At 38.2% G+C, this 20,209-nt stretch overlaps 4 protein-coding genes across 4 annotated transcripts; 1 reads left to right on the top strand and 3 right to left on the bottom strand.

The window, feature by feature from the left end:
* Window positions 1-1,969: 1,969 nt before the first annotated feature.
* LOC111795296 (putative low molecular weight protein-tyrosine-phosphatase slr0328) lies at window positions 1,970-4,091 on the bottom strand. Its single transcript, XM_023677627.1, has 5 exons — window positions 3,598-4,091; window positions 3,251-3,386; window positions 3,063-3,130; window positions 2,877-2,963; window positions 1,970-2,226 (listed from the first exon to the last, which is right to left on the bottom strand). The coding sequence occupies exons 1-5, from the start codon at window positions 3,985-3,987 to the stop codon at window positions 2,149-2,151; spliced, it is 759 nt and encodes a 252-aa protein (XP_023533395.1). The 5' UTR covers window positions 3,988-4,091; the 3' UTR covers window positions 1,970-2,148.
* A 91-nt stretch (window positions 4,092-4,182) lies between these two features.
* Window positions 4,183-8,499, bottom strand: LOC111795295 (serine/threonine-protein kinase D6PK-like). The gene is made up of 3 exons (XM_023677626.1): window positions 8,110-8,499; window positions 5,677-7,575; window positions 4,183-5,205 (listed from the first exon to the last, which is right to left on the bottom strand). The coding sequence occupies exons 2-3, from the start codon at window positions 7,365-7,367 to the stop codon at window positions 4,356-4,358; spliced, it is 2,541 nt and encodes an 846-aa protein (XP_023533394.1). The 5' UTR covers window positions 7,368-7,575; window positions 8,110-8,499; the 3' UTR covers window positions 4,183-4,355.
* Window positions 8,500-10,768: 2,269 nt separating this feature from the next.
* Window positions 10,769-16,062, top strand: LOC111796061 (serine/threonine-protein kinase D6PKL2-like). The gene is made up of 2 exons (XM_023678750.1): window positions 10,769-11,532; window positions 14,911-16,062. The coding sequence occupies exons 1-2, from the start codon at window positions 10,976-10,978 to the stop codon at window positions 15,707-15,709; spliced, it is 1,356 nt and encodes a 451-aa protein (XP_023534518.1). The 5' UTR covers window positions 10,769-10,975; the 3' UTR covers window positions 15,710-16,062.
* Window positions 16,063-18,752: 2,690 nt separating this feature from the next.
* Window positions 18,753-19,850, bottom strand: LOC111794679 (60S acidic ribosomal protein P2B-like). Its single transcript, XM_023676786.1, has 4 exons — window positions 19,767-19,850; window positions 19,586-19,675; window positions 19,128-19,357; window positions 18,753-19,005 (listed from the first exon to the last, which is right to left on the bottom strand). Exons 2-4 carry the CDS (start codon window positions 19,671-19,673, stop codon window positions 18,979-18,981), a joined length of 345 nt encoding a protein of 114 aa, XP_023532554.1. The 5' UTR covers window positions 19,674-19,675; window positions 19,767-19,850; the 3' UTR covers window positions 18,753-18,978.
* Window positions 19,851-20,209: the final 359 nt, after the last annotated feature.

Genomic DNA, 20,209 nt, shown 5'->3' with positions numbered 1-20,209 from the left:
TCCACAATAGTATGATATTGTCTACTTTGAGTATAAGTTCTCGTGGGTTTGCTTTTGATTTCTCTAAAAGGTCTCATACTAATGAAAATAGTGTTCCATGCTTATAAACTCATGATCTTACTCTTAGTTAATCAATGTAGGACTGTTTCTCTCAATAATCTCTAACATTCTTTTTCGTTAGGTCAAAATAGTCTGGATGGTTAATTGTGAATTTTGAAAGTAAGATCTAGATGCTACTCTTTTCAAGCTCTGTGAATTTTTCAAGCTCTTGGCTTTCAATTCGGAGTTTTCTGAAATTGAATTATAACTAGATTTAGAACATTTTGATCAATAGCTAAAGAAAGGTTGAATTTGGTCGCTAGATAATTGAATCTAGACGAGGTGATTTGTTTCTTATGCTACGGTCCGCCAAAGCATATCAATAATTCACAAATCATATTGGCTCTATAACTCTTTATCCAAAGGTAATCGGCCAATTTCTTCTGTTTTGACGAAATAGGACACACAACTGATAAGTTGATGCTAAGAGTCTATGACTGATACTGAACATATATTTCAGCTGATCGTAGTACAAATAAGATTGAATAGACAGAGATTGCCTCACGTCGTGGAGATTTCCAAAAGTCGATATCTTGCAACGAGTAGCTTGAATACCATAGTACAAAGGGAGGAAAGGAGGATCCATGGTCATGGTCTTAATGAAGGATTCATTTTTGTTCCTCTTTTCTGGATTCTTTCATTCATTTTAATGAAGGTTTGATTTTTCATAGGAGTAAAATTTGTTGGATAAAGCTAGGAACTCTGACCTTTTCCTTTTGTTATTTCAGTCTCCTCCTTTTGGGGGGTAACACAGCCTGTATTTTTCAAATATATGGGTACCATTTTGTGTTTTATCATATTCCATGGCTGACTGCTGCAATGATACAGAATTGTAAGTCCTCTGGTACAAAGCTGCACAAGTTACCTGTTTATAAAAACTGGGACGATCATTGCTTCGGAGCAAGATTTGATTACCTTGAACTAAATAATGTGCAAACTTCTCTAACTCGTAATGTAACAACTCAAGCCCACCGCTAGCAGATATTGTCTGCTTTGGCTCGTTACGTATTGTCATCAGCCTCACGGTTTCAAAACGTGTCTGCTAGGAAGAGATTTCCATACCCTTGTAAAAAAATGTTTTGTTTCCCTCTCCAACCGATATGAGATCTCACAGTCCACCCCATTCAAAACCCAACGTTCCTTTGTTGGTACACCATCTGGTGCCTCACTTTAATACCATTTGTAAGAACTCAAGCCCACCATCAGCAGATATTGTCCGCTTTGGCTTATTACATATCCCCATCAATCTCACGGTTTTAAAACGCGTCTATTAGGAGGAGGTTTCCACACCTTTATAAAGAATGTTTCGTTCTCCCCTCCAACCGATATGGGATCTCAAAGCAAGAAATATGAATGTTCAAAGTTATGACGAGGCGGGATTTTTTGAACCGGATGAAAAAAACATTATAAAACAAGAGAAATTGGCCGAGGGAACAAAAAGGTATCTCTACTATTCCTTTGCAGTGTGGCCATTGCAGCTTTTATTTTCAAAACTGCATCCTTCACTACCTCCCTACTTTCACTTTCCCAAATTTAGCTTAGAGCTTCAGAAACATGGAACCACGATTTCAAAAAAGTAAAGTAATCTGATAAATGTTTTGAAGAGTACCTTTCCATGAAGAGTCCGAGGAGTCTTGGAATCTTGGAACTTTTTTATTGAAATAATGTCTCTTTTCGAATTCAATGCCTGAATTCGTGAGATTCTAAAGTCATTCAGCCATAGCAACTCTGAAACAGAACGCCTTTATACATTCACACCAAAATGAGAAAAAGGGTAAAAAACTGTTTAATTTACCTTTGCTAAAAGGTGAATTTAGATATTGAAGAACACAAGATTTGATTGGACCACAACCAACAAAACCCATTGAGATAGATTCTAAAAACAAAGTCTGAAAAGACTTTAAATTTATTCAAAGGAAAACAATATTTGTTCAGCGGATACACATACCATATGACTTGAAATATATCCATTCCACAAAGGGATTAACCATTGCGTTACTTGAATAATTTGCATTATTTTGCATGAATGAAGTACCTATTCAGAAATCATTAATCTGAAAAGTGTTTGTTCTCTGCTAAGATGCTTTCCAACAGTGATTCACACGCATCTTCAAGCAAGTCCAGAACCTAAATTGACACATTGCATAATTTCAACAGAAGTACCAATTTAGTGGGCATTAAACTCAGCATACAAAGTAGATTTTTAAGGGTATGCTGAAGAATTTAGACTATCAACTTGATGAACAGTGAATAGGTATCGTATCGTTCATGAGTACTGTACAATCAACTTGATCTCAATCACAGAGCCAAGAAAAAAGTAGAGTTGTAAAAAACATATTTCAAAGAAAAAGAATGCCTTCATGTAAAGGATGAAAGAACCAGATGAATGAAAAGACTTACTAAGATATGCAGTAATTTGACATTCATGCAACTGATCTTTTAGGAAAATTACAAGCACGCTAAATGTGACTGAAATGAAATGTTCATATGGAAGAAAAGGGAAACAACTAGCTGTTTTTTCATGGAAGCTGAAAAACAAGATGGTTCGGGAAGATTTGAACCTCTTAGTCAAACGAATGTCTAAACTAGTTGAGCTAAAGCTCGAGTTGGCCTTAAAAAATACGACCATATGATGATCAAAGATATATTTACAGTGTTGCAACTATATTTCTCCAGCAATTTTAGCCTAGAAAGTGAACCAGAATTCTATTCAAAGCATGTAAAAATCCAGAATACCAAATATCCAGAACAAACATATATAAGAATTTCTGGATTACCTTCTCAAAACCTTGTTGCCCACCATAATAAGGATCCGGTACCTCTGTTTCATTATGCCTTTTACAGTATGAACACATTAATTTGACCTGACATTATTGCATCGGCATCTTTATGAGATCATGTGTTGAAAAGAATGAAAATCATACACAAACACAAGTAATTCTCATTCAAGATCTTGTACTAACCTTCTTATGCGAATCAGGAGGGAGAGTATTCTTAGTTCTCCACCGTTCAAAAGCCCCTAAAATATCCTCTGTAGAAATAATCAAGACCCAGAAAATGAATCATTAACAAAGATTGAGTTGACCTGGAATGATTGGAATTGCAAAACATAGCACAAATACGAAGATTTTGCCATAGTATTCTCTCATACCTCTGTTTTGCTTGTCCATGGCAAGAATTAGATCAAAATTTACAAAATCAGACGGCTGGATTGGCCTCGATATGGATGTTATCGCTATCCCGCGCCGTTTGGAGGCTGCTCTCATTCTTGGGTCGGCCTCATTACCCTTGAGAAATGAGTCAAAATCACTTAGAACCATATAGAACCAGTTTTCGCTTCAAAGAAACTATAGCAATCGTTTAATTGCAGAGAAAACGAGAAAAGGAAACTGTTATAGAAGCGAGAATTTTCGCAAATCTGGAGGATGAAACCTTTTAATCGTGTCTACAACAAGAAAATGGCACAGAGAATTTCCAATTAAAAACAAAGTCGATTACCTCATGGTAACCAATGGTGCCAGCAGAATCTATTATGAACTTGGAATCGAGACCCCTCTTCTTCACCAGGTCTCTGAATACTCCTTCAGCAGCTGGGCTTCTGCAGATGTTTCCCAAGCACACAAAGAGCACAGAGAAAGGTTTTGTCGCTGTCTCTGAGCTTGTGGGAAGGGCGGTATCGGCCATGGAAGCTACAATGAAAGAAGTCGATGGAGTAGAGAAATGGGTTCCACGGGAACTTCGAGGAGGCTTAAAGTTTCGGAGATGGGAGAATTTTATAGGTTGACAAACAAGCAATGACGAAGGGTTTAGTGATGAAGTAGGACAGAAATGACTGTAAGGACTTAGAAAATTGGCGTCAACTCTAAGCTGCAATTGCAACCCCCTCATCACTGCGTTGGATGGGACTCCGATTATTGGTTCCTACAGAATCTCCCCAGCTCTGCAAACGTGTTGCTACCACTATTTAGAACAATTCTCCTTTTGGCCTTTTTTTGAGATAATGCTCCGTTGGATCATTCAATCTTCTTCAACGATGAGATACTATTAATTTGACTTCTCCGTAGTTCATTTAGTACAGTCTGGTAAAAGTTAATCCATATCTGTTGTCTATTTATCTTGTGGGAGGGAGAAAAGGATGGTGTTTTTCCTTCACAACATATAGTTTTCCTTTCACTAGCATGGTTACATTATAAGCTATAACAAGGATGAGAGCTTAGAAACAAAAATATGGATGTTCCCTAGTCAGAAAGTGTAAGCTAAAACAGGTCGAAGATTGCTGCATCCGCTTCCATATTCTCGAGATCTCTACACTTTGTGTTCTCCCCGGGATCCACTGGCACTGCACCAGTTCCATCGTTGAAGAACTTGGGAAGCTCAGGTGGAACTGCACAACGTATCAGAGCCCAATTGATGCCTTCAAAAAATGGATGCTGCTTTATCTCAATAGCTCCTTTTGTTGCGCCTAATCGGTTTTCAGGCTCCTTCGCCAACAGACATCTGATTAGATCTCTTGCATGAAAGCTAACTATGGGGCTATCAGGGAACTTGAGGGTGTGGGATACTATGTTCGCTAATGTGTCCTCATTTCCTGAACCTTTGAAGGGAGTCTTACCATAAAGTAGCTCAAACAGGAAAATCCCGTAAGTCCACCAATCAACAGCACTCCCATGGCCATCACCCTTAACAATCTCAGAAGCGAGGTATTCGTGGGTTCCTACGAATGAATTGGACCGCACACCAGTTGGCTCGACAATAAGCTGTGGTAATAGACTAGCCTGATTGTCTGCTTTTGTTCTCCGAGATTTGTATGGAGCAGATAAAACTTTGGGGGTGAAGCATGAGACCTGCCAGGATGGGTGGAGGCAGAAAGGGTCAATGCAACTAGATTCATCACAGGGATTCAACTTCCTCTTGGTGGATTCCACAACTGGAGATGATGATTGAAGCAGCATTGGATTAACAGCACATCTAAGAGACAAATCAAAATCTGTGAGCATTATGTGCCCATCTTCTCGGACCAGAACATTTTTGGGTTTCAGGTCTCGGTAAATAACGCCTTGCATGTGTAAGTACTCCAGGGCAAGAAGAATCTCGGCAACATAGAACCTAGAATAAAAAGATTCAGCAAGTCCAAATTGGATCAGAAAGACACTAACCAAATTTAATACTTGGTAACAAAAGATGCAGTGTTTTATCAATCAATCAGACTGATTATGACGGAACAACTTCTGCTAACAAGAAGTAAACCACATTATCCAACAAAATGTTTTGACCAATGACTACAGCCAAACAGAAAAGACATGAGAGCATGCTTTTAATCTAATCATCGAAACTCAACGACCTTTTAACTTAGTATTTTAACACCCATCCACAAATGGTGGTGTGGTGGTCCCCTAGTCTCTTCTTTTCATTCTCAACTTGCCAATATTCACAGTAAACATACACTTTCATATATGCATAAATCAAATGACTAGCCATCATGAGAACAGATTTCCAGCACAAGTACACGCTAACATCGTGTGAGAAAACAAAAGCGTAATTATACTGGGGCACTTAATTAGAGAATCACAATCTAACCTGACTGCATGCTCAGAGAAACTCTTGCATGGTTGCTTTTGTTGCAGCACATGGAGATCTCCACCAGGACAGTAGTCCATGACCAAGCATGATTGCTCATCCGTCTCAAAATGAGCATATAGTGTAGGGAGAAATGGATGGTCAAGTATTTCCAGTATCTCTCTCTCAGTTTGTGCCCGAAGTATTTTTTTTCTGCTTGCCAAGAACTCTTTGTCCATCACTTTGATAGCAAATAGACAGCTGGAATTGCATAGCTCAGAGAGATATACAGTCCCAATGTCCCCGAGACCAAGTCTCCTTAACAGATTGAAGTTTTTCAGACTTAGGCATTTATATTGACCCTGAATGTGGTGGATAGCTTCCCATTTCAAGTCCTTTGACATGTGAGGCCTTACTCCACTACAACTTGATCCACTGAGAATGCTTTCCCCACTGATGCTTGGGCTATGGCTACATTCACCAATACTACTACTTTTAGAGCTCTGAGAGAACATCCCTTTCTCTCTTGATCTGGATCTCTCATCGAATGGCATAATAGTTGGCCTGATCCTGTTACAGCAGTTGAGAGATGTACCAGGTCCACTGGACTCTGTGTTTACTAGATTTGCACTTACTTCAATACCTAAAGTTGTGCTACTAGAGATAGAGGAACCTATCTCTTTTTCTTTACTCTCATGATTCTGGGCATTTTCTGGCATTCGGTTCTCAAACTTTTCGGATATGGAACCCAAATCAGTGTCAACCATCACTGTACGCATTTCAAACGCACTAGGGGAGGAAATGGGTTCAAGTTTTGCTTTCTTCTTGACAGAGTTTTTGGTCCTGAAAATAGGTTTGATGAAACGTGTATTATTGAAAGCTGATTTGTTCGGCCAAATAACAGATCCAGAGCTTGATAGAGAGGATAAACAACGCATTGTACCTTTCTCCTCTGGCACTGAATTTTTTGCCAAATCTTCAGTTGAGGAATTATCCAAGCTGTTCAGAGTCGGATCCTTCTCACCAGAAGGAGTGAAGGAAGGAGATTTAAGTGGCTTTATACTTGTCACTTCTATAAGATCCTTTGACATCAATCTATCCACATCTGCCTCTTCTGATACCCCACTGTTCTTAAAAAGTGAAAACTCAGCACCCTGGTTTGATATATCTGCCTCAGTTTTATGCAACAATTCAGGCATCTTATTCTGAAAAGTAGACATAATTTCTGAAACGAAGGAAATTTCTACCAAATTTTCTTTGCTTTCATTTATTCGCACATCAGATCCATTGGCCTCAACCACCACAGCCTTATACAACCTTTTGATAGTTCCTGCTTCAGAGATTCCAGGTGAACCTAAAGACCTCGTTAACCTCTTTGCAGCAGCCATTTCTGCAGCCTGAGATATGCATAAGCCCCTCAAAGCCTGCTTTAAGCTTGCAGGCTCAGAAATTCCAATCCCTGCCATGTGAGATGAACCCACTCTCATTGGTCGCTTCATCGCACTCTTTTGCAACGCATCTTTATCAACTCCATGTTGCTGACCTGACCTGTTACGTAACGTTCTGATATCAATTGCCTGAAACAGACGATTAATGTCATCCTCTATTGAAAACCTTTTTCCTACATCTATCGTGTAACTTGTCCTAGCTTTCTCAGAATCAAATTCTTCCGTTGATTCAACAATTTTGGAAGTACTAGCTAATGTAGTCATCTTTTGGGAATAACACTAGAGGAAGCGAGAAGATGTGGCCATGATGGTAACTGCTAACCCAATTCTAAGGAACTATTTCTAAGACACAATGCAGATACCAAACGTTGTGCCAGATGTCCTCCGAAGCTGTCTTCAACCATACTCATTTGCTGAGCTGCCATCAACCAGCATATTTCTTCCAAGAACTTTGAGATGAAACATCAAAAGTCTGCCAGGATTCCATTTCATGTCAGTAAACCATTGATGCAGGAATCACACTAAGATCCAATATAATACGAAGGAATATTGTATCATCAAACAACCAAAAACCATCATTAAAAACTTTATGAAAGAAAGTTTACACCGTATGTTAGAGTCCATGAGAAAGCAACAAAAACAAATATATCACTGTCAATTACTATTTCACTTCAAACCATGATTTAAACACCAGGCAACGGCATCAATTTCGACTTGAAGAATCATCGCCAGATATCTCATCCTTGGATATACATTCGTGGTTAACAATTTGCAGATAATCAATGGCGAACTTCATTATCCATACAATTTTCCAAATTTGATACTCAAAAAGTCTACATGAACAAAAGAAAAACCAAAACGCAGGATCCATTACTCAGCATATTCTAAACAATAGCATACATAAATACATCCAAAACAGCACACAACCTCAATCAACTCATGCCATTCTATCTTCCACAGTAAAACAACTATTCTCCCTAAAAACGCAAAACTCTCATATAATTACCATAAATTTCCAGCGAAACGATGTAACGAGAACAACTCACTCCACCGTAACGTCGGGGATGATCCAAGCCTCCGAAACCGACGTCTCCGAGACACCGAACAGAGGAATACGAAAACGGAAACAACAGAGCTAAGGATCGAATGAAAAAAGACGAAAGAGAAAACAAAACAGAGGGATTTGGGATGGTTTTAGCGTTGGGGAAAGTGAATGAAGAAAGAGAGAACAAACCAACACTCGCTAAAGGAAATCACGAGGAATCCGAGAGAGCACGCCAAAGCCATAGCCAACGCCAACATGAGCCATAGACGAGAGCCTCCGACTCGACTCCATGACTGTAAACTCTCTTCTCTTTTCCCACCGCCAAAAACGGCATAGGAGAGAGAAAACCGGTTAGAGAGAGAGAGAGAGAACTCGCGGGTTGAAACTGCACAATATTTTCTTTGTTTGACACGTGGGGTCCACCCTAAATTCTTCGGGATGTCAAACTTGGTTTGATATTTTTGTATTATTTATGAATATTAAAATACGGATTAAATAAAATAATATTATTATAAATTCTGTGGCAACCCAACAAAAGCAATGATCTTGTTGAGTTTCTGTTCGGCGCCCAAATAATTTTTTAAAATATTAATTAAACACGTCACTCTGAAATTTAATATAATTAATTTGGAAATATTTAAAGTAAGATTTAAGTTTCAATATTAAAATATTTAATGGAAACGTGTTTGTCAAATAAACTTTTTTAATTTTTTATTTGATTAATTTGTTGGTTAAAGACAAAGCAACTAAAGTGGTTAATTTTTTTTATTACTTCCAACGGCCAATAATCTAACCATCTATTTTTTAAATAATTATTATCTAATAAATTAAATTCAAACTCGAAATAATCTACCAACAATAAACATGAAAATAGTTTGTTAATGATAGACAGAAAAATAGTATATCAAACATTTAGAAATGAAAATTAACGTAACAAATAGTTTACCAATAATATAAAACTATCAGGTTGTGATATTCATATTAGTTGGGGAGAACAACAAAACATCCTTTGAAAGGGCGTGAAAACCTTTCCTTAACAGACGCGTTTTAAAGTCTTGAGGGAAAGCTCGGAAGGGAAAGCCCAAAGAGAACAATATTTGCTAGCGGTGAATTTGGAGTGTTACAAATGGTATCAGAGCTAGACGGTCTGTGCCAGCGAGGAGGCTGTTCTCCGAAAGGGGATAGACACGAGGCGGTGATCGGACTATGTGCCAGCGATGAGGATGTTCTTCGAAATGGGGTAAACATGAGGCAGTGTGTTAGTAAGGACACTAGCCCCCAAAGGGAGTGAATTTGGGGTTTATATTTTGAGAAAATATAAAGGGGTACACTTGCTAGTAAGGACGCTGGCCCCAAGGGGAGGTGGATTTGAAGTTTATATTTCATGAGAAAATATAAAGGGTGACACGAGACGGTGTGCCAATAAAGACGCTGGACTTCGAGTTTATATTTTATGAGAAAATATAAAAAGGTAGACACGAGACAGTGTACCAATAAGAATGCTGGGCTTGGAGTTTATATTTTATGAAAAAATATAAAATGGTAGACACTGAGATCCTCGCCCCAAAAGGATAGATTTAGGGTTTATATTTTATGAGAAAATATTAATAAAGTGACAAAAATCAAACCTTTCGAATCAAAACTAAAATAACTCCCATCTCAATCAAATAATTCCCCGCGAAAAAGGGGGATTTAACAAATAAATAAAACGATCAACATGAAGAGGACAAAGGGACAAAAAGAGAACAAATAAAATAAAAAAAATAAAATAAAAAGACATCGCTGCCCCTAAGAATCATCATTATTACGTGAAATTGCCATTTTCCATATATTCTTATTTCTTAGTCGGATAATGACAAAATATCCACCATTCATATATTCAATTCATTCTCTGAAAAAAAAAAATATATTTTTTAAGTTAAATAGTAATTAGAGGTGAAAAAATCAACCTTGTCATATTTTGATCAATAAAATACATTTTTAATTAATTGAATTANAAAAAAAAAAAAAAAAAAAAAAACATGTTTAAGTTTTTTTTTAATAAAAAAGTTAATTAAATTTTCATGAATATTTTAATAGTTATTTTAAAGTATGGATTATTAATCAATAAAAATAAAGCCATAATTCATTTTGTTAAAGGCTATAAATTCCACGTGGCATATTGGGAAGAGGCCACATAATGAAAGAATGTTCAAAATTAGAGGTTTTATTGAATTATTGTGCTCAATTATTGACAATTTAAATATTTGTAGTAACCATTATAATATGAAAATTTATTAAATATTTAAATTTTATTTCCAACACATAAGTAAATTAATGTATTATTATTTCACAATTATTATATTATTATTATATTTAAAAATGAGAAAAAAATCAACAATGCTATTAAAGCTTCTTCTATGAATTTTAATTCACGAGATCTTTAAAGATTTTTGTAGTTTAATTATTTTTTAAAGATTATGTAATTAAATATGTGAGAATTTTCTAATTAAAAGAGAGATATTGCGAAATAATAATATATTCTGTAATTTAATTTGTTGTCTTTGTTTAAATATTTTATTTATTTTAATTTTCCAATTTTTATTTTTGGAATTTTGCGTGATTTACGAATAGACCCCCGAAGATACGGCACATATGATTGGAGATGTCTACTGAACCCGGTCCAGGCGTCCAAAATTCAGGCAAATCGAGCCCTTCCGAAATGGGCCCCCAAACCGGGCCCAATTAGCTTCTCTGACCCGGCCCAATATCTTCCCTTCAAAAATCATTCCCTCGCCCCCATCTTCCTCGTACGCTCTTTTCCTCTTCTTCTTCTTCCCTCTCTTCAATGGAGTCTTCTCACGACGATATCGCCGACGACCTACAGAGCTTGAGCTTCAACTCCACCAACACTAATCGCAGCACCAGCTCCGGCTCCGAGACTACTCTCACCGCCTCCTCCTCCTCCTTCGTTCATATCCCTTCCATTTTCAACAAGCCTCACGCGCCTTCCTCCGACCCTTGCTGGTCAGCTGTAAGCCGGATCCGATCCGAATCGTCTACTCGCCAACTCGCCTTCTCCGACCTTAAGTTCTCGCACCGTCTTGGCTCTGGCGACATTGGCTCCGTCTACCTCGCTGGACTCAAGTCCGCTGGAGATGACGGATGTTTCTTTGCGGCGAAGGTGATGGATAAGAAGGAATTGGCGAGTCGAAGTAAAGAAGGTAGAGCGAGGACTGAGAGGGAGATTTTGGAGTGTTTGGACCATCCGTTTCTTCCAAAGCTCTATGCTAGTATCGATTCGCCAAAATGGCTCTGTCTCTTGACTGAGTTCTGCCACGGCGGCGACCTCCATGTACTCCGGCAACGGCAGCCTAACAAACGCTTCGGTGAACTCGCCGTGAGGTGCGCACAGTAGCAAATCAATGAATCATCTCTTTAGTTTCAATTTCAATTCCATTATTTTGCACTCACAATATACAAATTCCAGAAGAGGACCTTTTCTTTTTCTTTTTATTTTTTTTAAATTGCGGGATTGGAAGATGGGTTGGGATCTGGTGTGGGCGAATGTAGTTGATGCGGGGAAAATGCATGCTCTGGGAAAGTGACGATTCGTGTTACTGGGCCTACAATCTGACATAACCAGTATGATGGTCAGAGGTGGGGACCAGCAGGTTGGTTATTGTCGCTTGAGGGATTTGAGGAGAATAGAATGCTACTGTGGGCCTGTTCGCACTGGATTATCTGAGCTCGTTGCTATTGGATGGGTATAGATAGGTAGGGAGGTTAATACTTAATATTGAGAGAAACTGGGATTGTTGAGTGCTGTCTCGAACTCGGTGGTCTGATGCGGCAAGGCCCACGTGAGCTCGAGATTCGATGTACTGAGCGATCCAATAGGATCCATATTAGAAGGTCAAAGTTCATCTCTCTTGTTGACTTTCTTTTAAAAAACCCAATAATTTTACCGCAAGCGGCGTCTTGAGAAATTTGTTCCAAGTGAAGCAAACCATGTAGCCGAAATCACTGGGTTATCGGAAATGGCCTCTTAGGTGCTGTTTCTGAGCTGTTTTTCTTGGTTCTGAAGCAAATTTCAAATAGCATTTATTGCGGTTTTCCGAACAAATCTTTGATGGGTTATTTTAGGATACTTTTTCCTTTCTAAAAACACCTTACATATGCAATTTGCTAAAGAAAACAGCGACCCTTTTAGCTAGTTTAGTTAGTTTCTACTTTCTTCTTTGACCATGTCGGTTTAGACAGTGTCGTGAGGAAGGAGTATAGCGTCCCCATCGCATTAATTCTTTGATAATTGCCATTTCATCTCCATTGAAATAAAGACAACTACCCCAAGAAGGCAGCTGATATTGAATTATAACCATCCATTANGGTTAATACTTAATATTGAGAGAAACTGGGATTGTTGAGTGCTGTCTCGAACTCGGTGGTCTGATGCGGCAAGGCCCACGTGAGCTCGAGATTCGATGTACTGAGCGATCCAATAGGATCCATATTAGAAGGTCAAAGTTCATCTCTCTTGTTGACTTTCTTTTAAAAAACCCAATAATTTTACCGCAAGCGGCGTCTTGAGAAATTTGTTCCAAGTGAAGCAAACCATGTAGCCGAAATCACTGGGTTATCGGAAATGGCCTCTTAGGTGCTGTTTCTGAGCTGTTTTTCTTGGTTCTGAAGCAAATTTCAAATAGCATTTATTGCGGTTTTCCGAACAAATCTTTGATGGGTTATTTTAGGATACTTTTTCCTTTCTAAAAACACCTTACATATGCAATTTGCTAAAGAAAACAGCGACCCTTTTAGCTAGTTTAGTTAGTTTCTACTTTCTTCTTTGACCATGTCGGTTTAGACAGTGTCGTGAGGAAGGAGTATAGCGTCCCCATCGCATTAATTCTTTGATAATTGCCATTTCATCTCCATTGAAATAAAGACAACTACCCCAAGAAGGCAGCTGATATTGAATTATAACCATCCATTATTATGCCGTATCTTCTGGTTAGATCAACTCCTGATGAACATTCATTTAGTTCAATGGCTAGGTGTCATAATTTTTGCTCAAAGGTCCCGTAAGTTTCTGCAGCTGGTCTTAACTTATTGTACAAAAGGGTAGCCTCCAAACTAGCAAGTAGAGTAAAGGGTACAACATAAGTGAATCATAGTGTAAAAGTACTGGTAAGAAAGCATGCTTTTTTGTCCATTTATTACCATTACTGCAAACAGAGTTTTCTCTCTCAGTCTGTCTCTCTCTCTGTTGCTTGAACAAGTAGTTCTGTTTTGTTTATATATATTATCTTGGGGAGGCTGCGGGGTGTGGGGGTATTGATGGTGTAGGGTCCAAGACAGGNTGAAGCAAATTTCAAATAGCATTTATTGCGGTTTTCCGAACAAATCTTTGATGGGTTATTTTAGGATACTTTTTCCTTTCTAAAAACACCTTACATATGCAATTTGCTAAAGAAAACAGCGACCCTTTTAGCTAGTTTAGTTAGTTTCTACTTTCTTCTTTGACCATGTCGGTTTAGACAGTGTCGTGAGGAAGGAGTATAGCGTCCCCATCGCATTAATTCTTTGATAATTGCCATTTCTCCATTGAAATAAAGACAACTACCCCAAGAAGGCAGCTGATATTGAATTATAACCATCCATTATTATGCCGTATCTTCTGGTTAGATCAACTCCTGATGAACATTCATTTAGTTCAATGGCTAGGTGTCATAATTTTTGCTCAAAGGTCCCGTAAGTTTCTGCAGCTGGTCTTAACTTATTGTACAAAAGGGTAGCCTCCAAACTAGCAAGTAGAGTAAAGGGTACAACATAAATGAATCATAGTGTAAAAGTACTGGTAAGAAAGCATGCTTTTTTGTCCATTTATTACCATTACTGCAAACAGAGTTTTCTCTCTCAGTCTGTCTCTCTCTCTGTTGCTTGAACAAGTAGTTCTGTTTTGTTTATATATATTATCTTGGGGAGGCTGCGGGGTGTGGGGGTATTGATGGTGTAGGGTCCAAGACAGGTACTATATAAAATACATACATTAGAAGTTTATATGGCCAAATGTCCATTGGCATATAATATAAACAATTCTAGTGGTTGCTCTTTGGCATCAGCGAGGGGCTCACCACATTGTCCTTTCTCAAAGATTTTTAGATCTCCAAAAGGAATTAGAATTCCAAATTTCCTGGTTCTGCGCGCTTTTGCTGGATTTAAATTACTCATGTTTTTGTCAAATCTTCGAAGTGTTGTGTAAGAAGTTAATGACCATGTGATAATGCAAGAATCCGAGGCCTCCCACGTTAGCACAATAATGGGAGGATTATAAATGTGAATGCATATTATTTGTTAATATCCTCAATATGCGACAAGTGGCCAGGCCAAGGAGATGAGACATATATACAGGCAACCCAATGAAAAGGAGGGAAATAATAGTATTGATATAGCTATGAGGTTGGCCCACAGGCTAAAAGTCTAAAGACATTTCGTTGTTTCTCTCTTGTTCTTTTGCTATTTATGTTCTGTATATACGGCCAATAGCAACAGCCCTTTTCTCAGACATGCTTGGTTTTGATGTCTTGTTTATTTCTCTCTGCTATTGACTTTGTGTCAGGTCTCATCACCCTATAGTTAAGTGTTTCGTATAATTTTGAAAGGCATTTGTTGTTTGCTTTGTAGATTCTATGCANCTCTGCTATTGACTTTGTGTCAGGTCTCATCACCCTATAGTTACGTGTTTCGTATAATTTTGAAAGGCATTTGTTGTTTGCTTTGTAGATTCTATGCATCAGAGATAGTAGTTGCTATTGAGTACCTTCACATGATGGGGATTGTTTACCGTGATTTGAAGCCGGAAAATGTGCTGGTACGATCGGACGGCCATATCATGCTCACTGATTTTGATCTCTCCTTGAAGTGTGAGGATTCAACAGCGACCCCACAGGTAATCACTGCCAAAAATGCAACAAATGGCACCGCCCGGCCAAAGAACTGCCAAATTGAGGCCCCTCCTTTCACGTCATCCTCCTGCATACTTCCAAACTGCATAGTCCCGGCAATGTCGTGTTTCAACCCGAAACGCAAGCGCAAGAAGAAGTCTAGCCACAGCAATGGACCTGAGTTTGTTGCTGAGCCGGTCGACGTCCGGTCCATGTCGTTTGTTGGCACCCACGAGTATTTGGCGCCAGAGATTGTCTCTGGTGAGGGCCATGGAAGTGCAGTGGATTGGTGGACTTTAGGGGTGTTTGTGTTTGAGTTGTTTTACGGAGTGACACCCTTTAGAGGCATGGACAATGAGCTCACCTTGGCCAACATAGTGGCCAGAGCCCTTGAGTTTCCTAAAGAACCAGCGGTGCCGACGGCAGCGAAGGACCTCATCTCGCAATTACTGGTCAAAGATCCGGCAAGGCGGCTGGGGTCAACAACAGGGTCGTCGGCGATCAAGCACCACTCATTTTTCCAAGGGGTAAATTGGGCATTACTGAGATGTACGTCGCCACCATTCATTCCTCCACCATTTAGTAGAGAAACTGCAACGGATGAAAGCTGCCCAGAGGCCCCAGTGGACTATTATTAGTGGCTAAATTGAGCAAGATTGGTATTATTTTTGGACTGGTTATTATCAGCCAGCGACAGTCGCCCAACCTTCCACGGCTTGAGCACATGGGGCCTTTGTAAATCTTACAATGTGCATATATTAATAAAGCATCCTTAATTGAAATATAGTTCTAAGCCATGACTCAGACAGAGAACCTCAGCCACATAGCTAGCTGGTTGAGATTTTAGCTGTTATAATAGTTGTACTAGATCTTGCAATGTCTTCTTTAGTTTCACCTACAAAAGTTATAGCTCAACTGAGCAAAATAATAGCATTTATCATGCAATTGTCAGAAACGTGATATAGCTTTGATCTTGATGCATCTACTTCGACAAAGTGTGTTTGATAGTTGGTGCTGAGACACTTAAAATCTTTATCTTTGTTATACTATTTCGTAATGTCATTCATTCTGAACCACACTGATTCATCACATCTGTTTTTGCCTTGCAGAAGCCGCCTGTGGTGTAGTGGCGTCTACTCCCTGTCTTGGTATCGTCAAGAGGTATGGCTGATGGATATCAAAGTAGCTGGCGATGGCTGATGGATCATGATTATGAATGAAATAGGTATTATTTATTTTGTGTGTGTTTGCATGCGGGGGTCGCTCACAAGATCACATGCCTTGTTTTGTGAAAAAATGTGGGGTTCGTCGAGACACACAAACACACTAGTGGTTTGGAGCAATGAGCAGTCGTTTTCCTGTAGCTTTGTAATGCGTCTGCTTTGATTTGCTTTTTTTCCTATTTTATTTCTTCAACACGTCTGTTTCCATTTGTCTCAAATGGCTGCATGTCTCTCAGTTTTGGAAATTCTGCTAAAATTTTTCTCCACCCATCTTTTCTCAGCCTACTTTAAACAAACGGCCGAAGTATCAAATTGAAAGGAAGGCAAAAAAGGTAGAAACTTGTGAACAGACTATCTCTTTAGCTTTCTCTCTCCTCAAGCGTTGGAAAATGACATGGAGACATGCGGACAAGCCTTGCACAGAGCCAAACGGAGAATCAAACACCCCAGACCTATAGAATTTTTTCGTCTCAATAATTGGAAGTGCTGTTCAAATTAGGCGACATTTGGCATCACGTGTTTGGCTTGAGGGTCTCGATGGGATGGACAGGACAGTTGCCGGTAAGTGATAAAGAAGTGATTGGAGTATCTAAGAAATTATCTTATGATCCGCTTTAAGTCCTTTTCCGGCAGAGCCTATGGTCCCATTTTCATTGATTCGATGGTCCTATAGGCTTTTTCTTTGCATGGTTAAGTACATAGAATAGGGAAATATTTATTGGAAAAATTTATGTATCACCATTGTTATCCAGCTTCTTCTCCACAATAGCTTGTCCACGATTTTTCTTGTCCATGATTTTTCAAGTTCAACACTTACGGATGCAATCGAATCATCTACTTGTAAAATGATAATTTATAGATCGAATCATCTACTTGTAAAATGAAAATTTATAACCTATTTTATGACAACCATGGATTCTTCTGATTGTGGCATAAAAAAATAGTGATTTCAAAGGAAAGAAGCTTTAATGGATTGAGAAACATGTCAAGATTTTTATTGGGCTAACGTCCTAAAAGCTAGATCCTCTTTGAAAGCAAGATAAAGTAATGGCTTACAAATGTGCTTTTAGAAAATCAATTGTGAGATAAGATAAACTAGTGTTTCATAAATTTAATTTTAATTTTTGATAAATTAATACTATGCTGCTATTTAACCATAGTATTTACTATTCCAATTATATTTCATTATTTAACAATTTATTATTAACTGTATCAATTTTTGTTTAATTTAAATTATATTTGACAAGAGTAGAGAAAATAGATGTGAAAAAATTAAGTAAATATGAAAATCTAAATCTGAAACTTGTATAGCATTAGGAAAGCTAAATCTAAATGCAGATGTAAATTGAGGAGGGAGTCATGATAAAATAATAAATGATTTGTTTTAACAAACACCCTACATAGTTAAGATTAACTCATAATTGCTTCCAACCTTCCAAACGCAATCCCAAACACCCAAATTGATGTTGATAAGTTTAATGGACGTAGGCCCTTTAACCTAGCATAGAACAATAATGTGGAATTTTTTTCATTCAAATCTCAAACTTTAGGAAATACCATATTGATAAAACTTCAATGTAAACTACAAAATAAAATATTAATCACCGAATTGATTTATCTATATTTTTCATGATATCTCATTATCTCTAAACCTCTATCAGATTCTATTGTAGCACTCAGAAGACCGAAAAGACTACCTCCAATACAAATACTTGATTTGTAGATTATTCCCCCATGAACGTCTACAGCTCAAGTAACTAAATAATCAAAACAGGAAGTTCATATTATAAGTGTTTTCATGTTATAGGACATAAATAATCGGACCAGCAAGAAAGTCTTGTTTAGTCAAAGATGGGAAGGAAGAAGGAATACTCGTAAAGTCAAAGATGGAAAGGAATAAGGAAGAAGGAAAAAAGGAAAAAGGAAGAAGGCAGCAGTGAACGACAAAAGGGTGACATAATACGTCCCATAGTATAGTTATACGACATGGGGAAATAACTTATCGAATAAACTATTGATATCATTTTAATGACAATCTATTTAGGTTCCTAACACCAAATAATGATCAATTCTATTTTGTTCCTTTGAACTTCCAAATGTACAAAATTAGTGGTTCTTTCTGTCCTAGAGAAGACCCTTCATGAAAAACAAAGCACCCAAAAGAGAATAACTGGTTTCTGAAAAGAATAAGACGGGACTAGATAAGATTTATTGGAAGTATAGAAACTAAATTTATCGAGACCAGAGACCAGAATGTTGGTATGATAACCCAATCTTTCAAATGTCATGAAAAGTGCAAACCAAATGCACAATCCATTAAGATCCTAAAATCAATTGATCCTGGCATGATGCATATATTAGAAGGCAAGAAGGCATATAGGCCTAGGATTGACAGCAGATAAAAAGCACACGCATCAAATAGAGTGAAACAATAGAACAAACAGAGAGAGAATTAGCATACTCTAAATTAATCATGCATATTGAAATGAGACGGGAATCATAAATCACGCAAGTCAAATGACAGTTGTCGCTGAGAAGTTCAAACTGAAAATTGCACTTTCATCTATCAAAATTTGTGAGTACTAATGAAGTTAAAGTGAAAAACACCTACCAAGCTACACAGCTCGGAAGCTTGAACGAAAGTAAACTAAAGCACTAACTGATAACGTCAACAAAAGAGTTGCTTAATCGAAGAGGCTGAAACCCATGTCCTGCAAAAAGATAGAAGAACATACGAACCATAAAATTTAGGTGTCATTATATATATAGACCAAGCAATTACCATGTAAAAAAGAAAATGTGCAACCCTTAGAATAACCGGTTTAGAACTTACATCGTCGGATTCTTCTTTCTCCTCGACCTTCTCCTCTTTCTTCTCGGCTGCGGCTGGTGCTGCACCACCACCACCGGCAGCACCGGCAGGGGCGGCGACGGCGACTGCCCCGCCACCAGACGGCACTGACGCCAATTTCTCCCGTCCGGAAGCTATCAACTCGGTGATATCTTTTCCTTTCACTTGGGTTAATAGCGAGTTAATACTGTCCACATCGACCTCAGCCCCGACTGTAAACAAAACCCCGCTAGGAATCTCAACACAAATTCACTAAGAGCACTAATCGTTTCAGGTCAATCAATTGAAGATTTCACTTCATTTCCAGCCTACCCTAATCTTTTGGATTGAACGAAAACTAATCATTCCCAAACCCTAAAATACTAATCAATCTTAAACAGCAACAACACTAGTATAGTAACTTATTCTTTTAACTAAAAGAAAGATTGTAAAAGAAGAACCTGAATTAAGAATATCCTTCACATCATCGAGTCCGGGGCTGGTGTTGCCACCGAGTACGGCCAACAGATATGCAGCGACCACCTTCATCTCTGCTTCGACAACATCAAATATCAGACACCATAAACGAGAAGAACTTAAAGAAAATAAATCAGTGAACATAAATGGCACAAGAATGAGTACTTGAGAAGCTCGAAACAGAAGCTGCAACCAAGACGAAGACAGAATGGAACGCGAACTACGGGGACGCGACTCTTTATACAATTAGGGTTTTTCTTTTTGGGCCTTTTTCGTGGGCCGAAAATGGTTTATGGGCCTTACGCAGTTTTGCCGTTTTCGACCCTTACACGTTATTTTAGTTCAAGGGTACGGCTGGAATTTCACATCATAATTAAATTATGAGAAAGAATAAAAAGAAAAAATTGGTAAAATTATTATTTTTTAATTGAAAAAACGTCATCTTAGCTTTCTGTTAATTAATAAGAAGTGAAAATGAAACCAAAATGAAATTATAATTGTATTTTTCCATTTAACTGGTTTATTGTCAAAGGACGAAAATGCCCTCCGTATTTGGGCCGAAAACTGTAAATTACGCGGCCTATAATGAGGCCCAAAAACTGTTTCGG

This window comes from Cucurbita pepo, chromosome LG05 (genome assembly GCF_002806865.2).
Source record: "Cucurbita pepo subsp. pepo cultivar mu-cu-16 chromosome LG05, ASM280686v2, whole genome shotgun sequence".
In the NCBI taxonomy this organism is placed as follows: Eukaryota; Viridiplantae; Streptophyta; class Magnoliopsida; order Cucurbitales; family Cucurbitaceae; genus Cucurbita; species Cucurbita pepo.
Note: the sequence above shows the minus strand (reverse complement) of the source record. Positions and strands in the feature narration are given on the sequence as shown.